The sequence below is a fragment of the Prionailurus viverrinus genome, chromosome B1, assembly GCF_022837055.1.
Source record: "Prionailurus viverrinus isolate Anna chromosome B1, UM_Priviv_1.0, whole genome shotgun sequence".
Classification (NCBI taxonomy): domain Eukaryota; kingdom Metazoa; phylum Chordata; class Mammalia; order Carnivora; family Felidae; genus Prionailurus; species Prionailurus viverrinus.
The window spans coordinates 111464915-111477140 of NC_062564.1; the positions used below are offsets into that span (position 1 = coordinate 111464915).

Consider the following 12226-nt stretch of genomic DNA (forward strand, 5'->3'; position numbering starts at 1 on the left):
GGTAAACACTAAGACTTGCAGAAGTAATACTAAAGAATGAGGGAAATTTAGAATGAATTGTGGAGGAGGGAAAGGGTGAAAACTAGTTGCAGCCCCAAAGCCTAACTTCAGGAAAGGAACATCTCACCAATATCCATTTTCTAAGTTTTTTTTAGCAAGATCCTGGATGAGCTGCCCCCTCCCCCCCGCCCCACACCTGTGTGAAGAAGCAGATCTGTGTGCTGTAAGGAGTGGACTGTTGTGGCTGTTAAAATGCACTATTCTTCATTCACACCTTTCACAAATGTAAATGCACTAGAAGAAAATATGGTGGGGGAGGGCCCTGGGTGGCTCACTTGGTTGAGCCTCTGACTCTTGATTTTGACTTAGGTCATGATCTCAGGGTTGTGAGACTGAGCCCTGCATCTGGCTCAGCAGAGCCTGCTTGGGATTCTCTCTCTCTGCCCTTCTCCCCTACTCTCATGTGCTCTCTCTCTCAAAAAAAAAAAAAAATATAAATATATATATAAATATAAGTATATATAAATATATATAAGTATATATATAAGTGTATATATATAAGGGTATAAGTATATATAAGTATATATATAAATATAAATATAAGTGTGTGTGTATATATATATATATATATATACACATAGTGGGATTAAAATAAACCCATGGTCAGGAGGATCTACATATGACATGCAACCTAGGAGCCATAAAATAAAAGATTAATGAATTCAACTGTATTAAACAAATTCTGCATGGAAGAAAAAGTTTCATATGAAGTCAAATGTCAGATGACAAAGAGAAAAAAAAACTGTAACTTCTATCACAATGTCCTGAATTCTTTAATATGTACAGAGAACTCCTAAATATTGCAATAAGAAAAACACTCATGGTATCAGCATTGATAATGACAAAAAACTCCAAAATCTGAATGGTTTAAACACAAAAGTTTATTTCTCATCTGTTTTGTGTCCATGATGGGTCACTTGGGGGCCTTTCCCATGTTGCCCTCATTGTAGTACTTATGCCGATAAGCAGCTGTCTCCTGACATATTCTTGGTAATTGTGGCAGAAGTAACTCCATAGCAAGTCACACTGGCAATTAAATATGGGTCTGAAATGGATAGGCACTAATTCCTCTTACAAGTCATTGGCCAGAAGTAGTCCCACAGCCCTGCCTAAGTCTGAGGGGACCAGGCTTCACTATACTGTGTGTGCCTGGGGGAAGAGAAAGACCCAGCTCCTGTGAGTGGCACCAAGCCCATCCCATTACCACGCCAGATAGTCTATGACTTATTTGGTTTCTCAGCTGAAGGTCTTGTCAAAGAAAGACGATGGCATATTTCATTACATTTCAAATGCTGGTGATTAAAGAAGTAAAAAATTCCCTTCTTTCCAAAATTGGTAGTGACATCGTTCTGATCAAGAGAGTGAATCTGGGGATCTGTCAGATAGATAAGCCCTTTTCCATTACTAGTCACCCAACCTAAAAGAGAAATAAATATGTATGAGAATTAAATCCTCTACAAATGTCAGTAATGTGTTTCAGAGAAATAAAATGTATATGCTTAAAGAGATATTTTAAAAACCTGGTCATAATGGTTTACTTTTAATAAATTTCTGCTAAGGAATTTGGTATTGCATACTCCAATAATTGGCTTAAAAAGGGAAACTAAATGCTGAGTAATTAAATTTGTCAGCTATGACATACCTAGATCACCAATTTTCAAGGAATTAGAGAGCAGTAAAATGCACTTAGTTTAATTACTAAGATCACAATATATTGAATATTTATTTCATGATGCATAAGTTTATTTAGTGCCTAACTCATTAATTCATATATTCATCTGTTCATTTAACAAATACTTATTGAGTATACATGCTGTACAAGACACCGTTTTGAGTACTGGGGATTTAGCAATGAACGAGTGAGTCAAAAATTCCTACACTTGGGGTGCCTGGGTGGCTCAGTTTGGTGAGTGGCTGACTCTTGATTTTGGCTCAGGTCATGATCCCAGGGTTGTGTGATGGAGCCCTGAGTCAGGCTTCGCACTGAGTGTGGAGCCTCCTTAAGATTCTGTCTCTCAGGGCCCCCGGGTGTGTCAGTCGGTTGGTCTGTCGGTCGGTAGGTCGGTAGGTTAAGGGTCAGACTTCAGCTCAGGTCATGATCTCCCTGCTCATGAATTCAAGCCCCACACAGAGCTCTGTGCTGACAGCTCAGAGCCTGGAGCCTGCTTTGGATTCTGTGTCTCCCTCTCTCTCTGCCCCTCCCCCGCTCATGCTCTGTCTGTCTCTCTCTCAAAAATAAATAAACATTAAAAAAAATTTTAAGATTCTCTCTCTCTCTCCCTTCCCCACTCATGCACATGCACTCTCTTTATCTCTCTCTCAAAAAAAAAAAAAAACAATAAAAAATATCCCTACACTCATTGAGCTAATATTCTGGTGAAGTGGGACAGATTAAGAAGCAATATAAGTACGTAAAATATATAATATGGCAGAGAGTGATGATAAATGCTACAGAAGGGGAGTAGACAAAATCTTGGGGAATGGTCATAGAATCATTATTAAAAATAATTATAATAAACCTCATTTATCATTTAAATGAAGTGAAGAGTATTGGCTCTTATATCAGTATAATAGTTCTGATAAATAAAATACTAGATGAACTGAAACAAAATTAAAATATAAATGCAGAAAATTTTTAAAAAGTCAGATTTTTGTACACACAACTTTCTGTTCCATAATGATCACCATTTATGAAACCCAATATCACACTTGTAATAAGGGTAAAGGGCTGAAGAAATGAAAGAGTGGAAAGATTTTCACATATTAAAACATGCAATATTAAAAAACCTACATCACTCAAATACACTTAAGTGAAATTTTAAAAAGCTGTTGTGGATTTGCTCTAGAATTAAGCTCAACAGAATGTGAGGCAGATCTTCTCACTGATTATGTATTACTCTAGACACTTGTAGAACCTTTACACATTTTTTTTTCAGACAGCACTTGCTACATATAGTAAAATCAATTTATTAAATTTATTTATTTATTTTTAAGTTTATTTCTTTTGAGAGAGAGAGAGAGAGAGAGAGAGAACAAGTGGAGAAGGGACAGAGAGAGAAGGAGAGGGAGAGAATTCCAAGCAGGCTCTGCACGATCAGCACAGAGCCCGATATAGGGCTTGAACTCATGAACCATGAGATCCCGACCTGAGCCGAAATCAAGAGTCAGATGCTCTTTATCCACAGGATACAGGTGTGCTGTTTTGAAGGGACACATGCACCCCCATGTTTATAGCAGCACTATCAACAATAGCCAAAGTATGGAATGAGCCCAAATATCCATGGATGGATGAATGGATAAAGAAGATGTGGTATGTGTGTGTGTATATACACACACCACCCCCCCACACACACACATACACATTGGAATATTACTCGGCAATCAAAAAGAATGAAATCTTGCCATTGGCAACTATGTGGATGGAACTGGAGGGTATTATGCTAAGTGAAATTAGTCAATCAGAGAAAGGCAAAAATCATATGACTTCACTCATATGAGGACTTTAAGAGACAACACAGATGAACATAAGGGAAGGGAAACAAAAAGAATATAAAAACATGGAGGGGGACAAGACAGAGAAGACTCATAAATATGGAGAACAAACTGAGGGTTACTGGAGGGGTTGTGGGAGAGGGGATGCGCTAAATGGGTAAGGGGCACTAAGGAACCTACTCCTGAAATCATTGTTGCACTAAATGATAACTAATTTGGATGTAAATTTTAAAAAATAAAAAAATAAAATTAAAAAAACTAAGAAAAAAAAGTCAGATGCTCAACCGACTGAGCCACCCAGGCACCCCATAAAATCGATTAATTTAATTACACATAGTAGTCTAGGCACTGAACAATCTATTAAATAATGACTGGAAGAGCTAGTTACAAGATCTCATATTTACATATGAATAACACTAAAAGTAAAAAAAATAATCCCCAATTTCACATACCTTGTAAATCGACCACAACATCTCTATGATTAGAAAACTCGTAGGAAAAATGGCCGTATGCCAAGCCATATTCTGTAGCTTTGTATTCTGTTTTAACCACTTTCGCATTATTTGATAATTTTACAAATTCTCCCAGGATATAAGGTTCCACACTTATACATCCCTTTATTGTCTTGCCTTCCAAAATCTGAAAAATAGAAATGGGAGACAATATACCACAATGGCTAGGAAGGCTGCAGGCTCTGGGGTCCAGTAGACCTCACTTTGAACCCAGGCTTTGCCACTTAGGAGCTTTGTTATAGATTTTGGTTTGCCCGCTTGTAAATCAGGTATTATAATAATAGCCACTATAGGAGTGTTAAAAGAATTATATGAGAAAAATGCATGTAGGGTGGTTAACACATTATGTGATATATAAGAGAACCTAAAATTATTATTATTCTTTAAAATGCTCACATAAAAATGAGGCCATGATGGGACCTACCCCAGGGAGTTAGCCCTTTAGGATATGTGGATAGATCATGTGCTGGGACGCGGGACTGGAATGTCAGCTAAGCGTTTGTGTGTATCATCTATTTTGCAGAGTTGTTTCAAAGGTTAATGTGTTAAATGTCTGGCATAGTGCTTGACATAAAGAAAGTGAAAAATGGATGATAGCTATTATTAGTGGTAATAGAATATGGGTCTAAAAATGTCTCTGGCCAAAGTAAAACAAAATCCTTTAGGTGTGAATGAGCTAAGGATTCGATATAGTTGGGGAGGCAGAATATTCTTGATCCAAATAAGAGAAAAGTCAGTGGAGGCAGATTGTTGCCTGTCTATATTTAAAGAGATATCTTAGTGAAAACACATTGGTCTCGATGGCCCCAGAAGGTAGAGCTGTAATTCACAGGTAGAATTCAGAGGAAGACAGATTTGGGCTAAATCTAAGAGCTTTCTTTTTTTTTTTTTTTTTTTTATATATATGAAATTTATTGACCAATTGGTTTCCATACAACACCCAGTGCTCATCCCAAAAGGTGCCCTCCTCAATACCCATCACCCACCCTCCCCTCCCTCCCACCCCCCATCAACCCTCAGTTTGTTCTCAGTTTTTAACAGTCTCTTATGCTTTGGCTCTCTCCCACTCTAACCTCTTTTTTTTTTTTTTTCCTTCCCCTCCCCCATGGGTTCCTGTTAAGTTTCTCAGGATCCACATAAGAGTGAAACCATATGGTATCTGTCTTTCTCTGTATGGCTTATTTCACTTAGCATCACACTCTCCAGTTCCATCCACGTTGCTACAAAAGGCCATATTTCATTTTTTCTCATTGCCACGTAATATTCCATTGTGTATATAAACCACAATTTCTTTATCCATTCATCAGTTGATGGACATTTAGGCTCTTTCCATAATTTGGCTATTGTTGAGAGTGCTGCTATGAACATTGGGGTACAAGTGCCCCTATGCATCAGTACTCCTGTATCCCTTGGATAAATTCCTAGCAGTGCTATTGCTGGGTCATAGGGTAGGTCTATTTTTAATTTTCTGAGGAACCTCCACACTGCTTTCCAGAGCGGCTGCACCAATTTGCATTCCCACCAACAGTGCAAGAGGGTTCCCGTTTTTCCACATCCTCTCCAGCATCTATAGTCTCCTGATTTGTTCATTTTTCTAAGAGCTTTCTAACAACTAGAATTATTTGAAAGTGAAAAGGTAATAATTATTTTTCCTTACTAAAGGTGTTTAAGCTATGACTTAGTAATCACTTGGTCACAAGGGGTGGGGTCCAACAGATGTGAAACAGGGAATGAATGCATCGTGCTGAGGGAATAATTTGTACTACATATGATCTTCAGGGTCCTTCTTCTCTCGTTGAAAGTACAGACAGTACACAAAGAAAGGATACTACAAATGCCAACTTGACCATGTATGCAGACAAGATACCAGAATTAACAGAGTGATTTGGGAGATCCAAGATCCAAATTGTATATTCAGGGTAGAGAGGGTTCTTAGTTCTGACATGTCTAAGTGGATAAAGCAGACGAAGTAGATGAAGGAGTCTGGTAACTGAGTTTACTGGATTTTACCAGAAATCTCACCTGACATATATTTATAGGCCTATTTAAGCAAACCCTTACTCCCTTTAATCTCACCAGTAATACTGTGGACGGGATATAGAATATCTGTGTTGGGATCTTTTGTTCATAAAGCCTCTTGTTAAATTCTGTCACGTAGTGCTGTGCGGTCATTTGCCGTTCCACATCAGCGAAGTGGTGCCAGAGACCCTTCTGCTCCTTATATTCTTTCCCAACATACCTACGACCAGAGGAAAAAAATACAAAAAGAAATGCAAAAGTGATCCTTCCATAGAGTAAGAGAGCAAAGACCAAAGAAGATACACAAAACTGCTTGAAAGATGTTACTCTTTCTCTACCTTAGACAGTCAATATTATCTTGAATTCTCTTATGACTCAAATAATCTTGTGAGAGCCTCCTGAACAACAGAACATAATTCATGCTAGCTGACTGTGATGGTTAATTCTATGTGCCACCTTCACTTGGACATAAAGTGCCCAGATATTTGATCAACCGTTATTATGGGTGTTTTTGTGAGGTTGTTTGGGGATGAATTTCACATTTGAATCAATGGACTGAGTAAAGCAGATTGCTCCCCCTAATGTGGATAGGCCCAATCCAATCAGCTGAAGGACCAAATAGCAAAAGACTGACCTTCTCCCAAGATAGACATTCCTCTTGCCAAACTGCCTTGGAGCTGGACATGGGTCTTTCCTGCCTTTGGACTTGAAGGGAAACACCGGCTCTTCCTGGGTCTTCTGCCTGTTGGCCTTGGCAACTACACCATTCGTTGTCCTGGGTCTCCACCTTGCCAACTACACATTTTGAGATTTTCCTGCCTCTATAACCATGCAAGCCAATTTCTGACAATAACTCTCGTCTATATATGTTTGCATCTTCTTGGCTCTGTTTTTCTGAAGAACCCTGTCTGATACACTGATCCAGGATAATACTGATTATAGAGGAAATCTCCCCTTAACGAATCAGCCTGCCAGGCTTCCTTGGTAAGCCAAGGGAGCCAGGATGGGCACCAGAAAGTGCAGACTCTGCAACCAGATCTTTTACTACCTGCAGCAGGGTCTTAAACAGGCTAACTAAACAATCTGAAGCCTTCCTCTACCCCTTCCCCTTGCGAGTCCTTCGTCTCTACAAATATTTGTTTGCATCATCACCTATTACGTGTATAGCATTGTGCTAGCCAGACCTGAGTGTTTCAAAGAAAGTATGAAATATGTATATTTCAAGGACTTAGGCATACTTGGAGACAAAATAAATGAGGCAGTAAGTGTTGAAAGGAGCAAACAGTAACTATCACACTTTACTGTGGTTTATATTTGCTATACGTTGGTGTGAATTCATGAGTAATTCACATGCGTCCAGAGCGACCTCCAAAAATCAAAGGGAACTGTTAGAGTTACAGGCCTCAACTAGAGAAAACTCTCTCCAGAAGTTTCTGCCAATAAGATAATGAAATCCACGTTGGCTGCAGTTTTGGCCATTCAGCCTCCTGGGGTTCCGAACAGAAACCTGACAGGGGTGGCTGCAGAGGAGGAACCCACATGGCATCAGAAAGCAGGCTGCAGGGGACCAGCTGTCCTAATAGAGGTATTCCGTCAGTGCTGTGAGCATTTCTGCTATGGACGGACCTCTGGGCTGCAAGAACTTTGAACCAGTTTGGAACTTTGAGCAAACCTTGGTACAGGATCATTTCCCAAGCATTCTGTCAGAGGACCTCCAGTGCTAGGCACAGGATCATCAATCTGGGAATGTAGACCCATTCTTTCTGGCATCTTATGCCATTTTGCTGGGGTCATTTTTCTTCAGTAAAGATTTGTTAGTAGTAAACTCTTTTTTCTTTGACTGCTTTTTAAGATTGTTTCTTTGTCCTTGGTGTTCTGAAGTTTGACTACAATGTGGCTAGAAGTGGACTTATGATTGTCTCCCTTCCTCCCTTCCTTCCTTCCTCCCCTCCTTCCTTCTAGTTTCTTCCCTCATTCCTTTTCTATCCTGCTTAGGATTCATTGTGATTCTTGTATTTGAAGATTAATGGGTTTTGGCAATTGTGGAAAATCATCAGATATTATCTATTCAAATAGATATTTGCTTTGTTATCTTTTTCTGATCAGACATATATTGGACCCTCTCACTCCATCTCCCATGTTTCTTATTCTCTTTTATTTCCCATCTCAGATCCTCCTATGATGCATCCTGGTGTATTAGCTTCTTAGGGCTGCTGCAACCAAGTGCCATAGATTGGGTGCCTTATACAACAGAAATAGATTCTCTCACAGTTCTGGAGCCTGGAAGTCCAAGATCAAGCTATCAGCAGGGTCATGTTCCCTCTGAAGGCACTAGGGAAGAATGTTTTCCAGTCCTCCCTCCTGGCTTCTGGTGGTTCCTGCCTTATGGCAATAATAACTACAATTTCATATGCATTCTCCTTGTGTGCATATCTCTCTCTTGTTTTTTAATGTTTATTTATTTTTGAGAGATAGAGAGACAGAGTGTGAGTAGGAAGGGGCAAAGAAAGAGAGAGACACAGAATCGGAAGCAGGGTCCAGGCCCTGAACTGTCAGCACAGAGCCCGACGTGGGGCTCCAACTCACCAACCGCAAAATCATGACCTGAGCCGAAGTTGAATGCTTACCTGACTGAGCCATCCAGGCACCCCCACGTGCATGTCTCTCTTTAAATTTCCTTTTTAGAGGGGTGCCTGGGTCCCCTCTGTCCCCCTCTCTCTCTGCCCCTCGTGTGTGCAGGTACATGCACATTCTCTCTTTCTCAAAAATAAATGAACATTAAAAAAATAAATTTCTTTTTTATAAGGATACCAATCATAGTGGACAAAGGGCCCACTCTACTCCAGTACAACCTCATCTTAACTAATTAATCTGCAATGACTCTATTTCAGTAAGATCCTAGTCTGAGTACAAGGGGTTAGGGCTTCAACGTATGAATCTGAGGCTGAGGGCACACAGCTGTTAAAAAGTCATTCAACCCATAACACACGGCTCCATCATTGGATGCAAGTTTCTTAACATCTCTGCACCTCAGTTCCCTCATCTGTAAAATGGGGATAATAATATTAACCTCATAGGGTTTTGTGATGATTGATTAGATTAGTATAAAAATGACTTAAAATGAGACTTGGCAAGTATATACTTGGTAAATATATTTATTGTTTCTACTATTATTATCATCAACAACCTTTTCAAGAAATGTACTTCCACTTTTTAAGAATCACCCAATTTCTTTCTCTCTTACTTCCTCTCTTCCTACTTATTTCTTAAATTATTTGGATTTGGATAAAGAGCAGGGTTCACTTTAAAATTCTTGGCTGATAGGTCTTTGCCAATACACAGATGATGTAAAAGTAGGCCTCAGACTCCACGGGGAAAAATAGTAACATGGTTACTAATTTTTCAAGTGAGTTTTTGCTTAAAGTTGTTGTCAAGAACTAAGGCCAAATTAAAAATTTTCCAGGTGTTTACCTCAATGGGGTGAGTATTTTTTTAAGAAAACTTTTTCCTTGGGGCACCTGGGTGGCTCGGTCGGTTGAGCGGCCGACTTCAGCTCAGGTCATGATCTCGCGGTCCGTGAGTTCGAGCCCCGCGTCGGGTTCTGTGCTGACAGCTCAGAGCCTGGAGCCTGTTTCAGATTCTGTGTCTCCCTCTCTCTGACCCTCCCCCGTTCATGCTCTGTCTCTCTCTGTCTCAAAAATAAATAAACTTTAAGAAAAAAAAAAAAGAAAACTTTTTCCTTAAGGACGTATCCATTCCTGAATCCTTGCTCTATATGGATGGATGGTATCTAAACTCACTCCCTTCCATGTGTAATTTTTATCACTAGCTGCCGTCTCATCCTACCCCTCTCAAAACTTGTACAGAGTGTCCTAGGGGCTCGGTATACATTTATATCCCTGGATATGCTTCATATCTGTAGGCTCAAAGGATTTTCCTACCTTTTTTGCAGGCTCATTTATTACTTATAAGTGGGGCTTTTGTAGTTTAACTAGATTTTTTTGTCAGCATTTGTTAGTGGGAGCGCTTAAGCTCTCTGTCCTGCCACATGGTCAGAAACAACATTTTCTTTTTTTTTTTTTTTTTTTTTAAATTTTTTTCCACGTTTTTATTTATTTTGGGGACAGAGAGAGACAGAGCATGAACGGGGGAGGGTCAGAGAGAGAGGGAGACACAGAATCGGAAACAGGCTCCAGGCTCCGAGCCATCAGCCCAGAGCCTGACGCGGGGCTCGAACTCACGGACCGCGAGATCGTGACCTGGCTGAAGTCAGACGCTTAACCGACTACGCCACCCAGGCGCCCCGACATTTTCTTATCTGTACGATGGGGATAATAATGTTTCCCTGATAGGTTTGACATCATGTATGTCTATGTAAAATGGCTGACATAATGGTGGTCAATGTGTGGTAACTGCTATTAATTAATTAATGAGTTGGAGGAAGGAGTAGACATCTGAAATATGCATTTTGGCCAAATTTTTCAGCTCTTTCAAAATTTCATAAATGATAAAGAGAAAGGCATAATTAGCCCATTTTACATTAGTGGTATAGATGTTTTAAAGAAATACCTCCCCAGAGTTTCTTCTTGATGAAGATGATGAACCCAGAAAGCGTTTCTTTGTCTGCCTTTCTTCTTCACATTCAGGTAGTTCCCCAAATACACAACAGTTTCCTGGGCTGTCCATAATTCTGATTTTTTAGAATATTTTAATAAAAGAGCATCTGGAAAAAAGGTAAGAAAAAATGGATGTTATTTGTGTTTTAAAGTTTATTTTAATTTTTTAATTTTTATTTTTTTATGTTTATTTTTCTTTTTGAGAGACAGAAACAGAGCATGAGCAGGGGAGGGGCATAGAGAGAGAGGGAGACACAGAACCCGAAGTAGACTCCAGGTTCTGAGCTGTCAGCACAAAGCCCAACATGGGGCTTGAACCCATGAACCGTGAGATCATGACCTGAGCTGAATTCGGACACTTAACTGACTGAGCTACCCGTTTATTTTATTTTGAGAGACAGAGAGAGAGAGAGAGATAGAGAGAGACTGCACACACACAAGGGTGGGGGGCAGAGAGAGAGGGAGACAGAATTGAAGCAGTCTCCAGGCTCCAACCTGTCAGCACAGAGCCTGACGTGGGGCTTGAACTCATGAACCAGATCATAATGTGAGTGGAAGTCAGACGCTTAACCAACTGAGCCACCCAAGCGCCCCTGGATGTTGTTTTCAAAGGGATGTTACAATTCATGAATAAATTTGAAGTGACACAGATCCTAATCCAGCTTGTCTGAAATCATTAGCTTCTTTAGACATTTTCTCAAATTTTAGCCTTCTCTATGAATACTACTAAAAAGTTAGTGAAGTACAATAAAGAAGTAAAGCTTTGCAAATATAACGAAGATTCACAAAACCTTTCTCTTGTGATGGAGAGGGATTAAGGCTAGAATTTCTGTATGAAAGCAGTGGAGGGGCACCTGGGTGGCTCATTCGATTGAGCGTCCCACTCCTGATTTTGGCTCAGGTCATGATCTTATGGTTCATGGGACTGAGCCCTGTACCAGTCTCTTCACTGGCAGTGTGGAGCCTACTTGGGATTCTTTCTCTCTCTCCCCTGCTCCTTCTCTAAAAAAAAAAAAAAAAAAATATATATATATATGTATGTGTGTGTGTGTATATATATATATACACACACACATATATGAGATACATATATATATACATATATACACATATACATATATACATATACATATATATACACATACACATATATATGTACACATACATATACATATGTATACATATGTATACATATGTACACATACATGTACACATACATATGTACACATACATATATACACATACATATATACATATACATATATATGTACATATATATATATATATATATACACACACACACATACACACATACATATATGAGAAAGCAGTGAAAAATAAAGGGCTTTTTAAACAGTAAAATGCCAGAGTTCATATTGGAACAGTGATACATGTTTGCATCTTCTAATTATCTGGGGGGCCCAGATAATGGAGGCTACTACCTGTGCCAGACCACATAGATAGAAATAAATGAAACAATTATACCTCAGAGATTCCTGGAAACTCCAGAAATCATGGTTACATATT

The 12226-nt window shown here is 39.3% G+C and overlaps 1 protein-coding gene across 5 annotated transcripts in view; it reads right to left on the reverse strand.

Annotated features, from left to right (window-relative positions):
• Positions 1 to 919: 919 nt before the first annotated feature.
• ALPK1 (alpha kinase 1) overlaps positions 920 to 12226 on the reverse strand; it is a 130089-nt gene continuing 118782 nt past the window's right edge. For all 5 annotated transcript variants that reach the window (XM_047856423.1, XM_047856424.1, XM_047856426.1 and 2 more), the window contains 4 exons: positions 10653 to 10806; positions 6141 to 6303; positions 4005 to 4191; positions 920 to 1477 (listed from right to left, as the gene is read on the reverse strand). In XM_047856423.1, coding sequence (XP_047712379.1) covers positions 1278 to 1477; positions 4005 to 4191; positions 6141 to 6303; positions 10653 to 10806 — 704 coding nt within the window. In that variant the 3' untranslated portion in view covers positions 920 to 1277. The remainder of the gene's footprint in view (positions 1478 to 4004; positions 4192 to 6140; positions 6304 to 10652; positions 10807 to 12226) is intronic.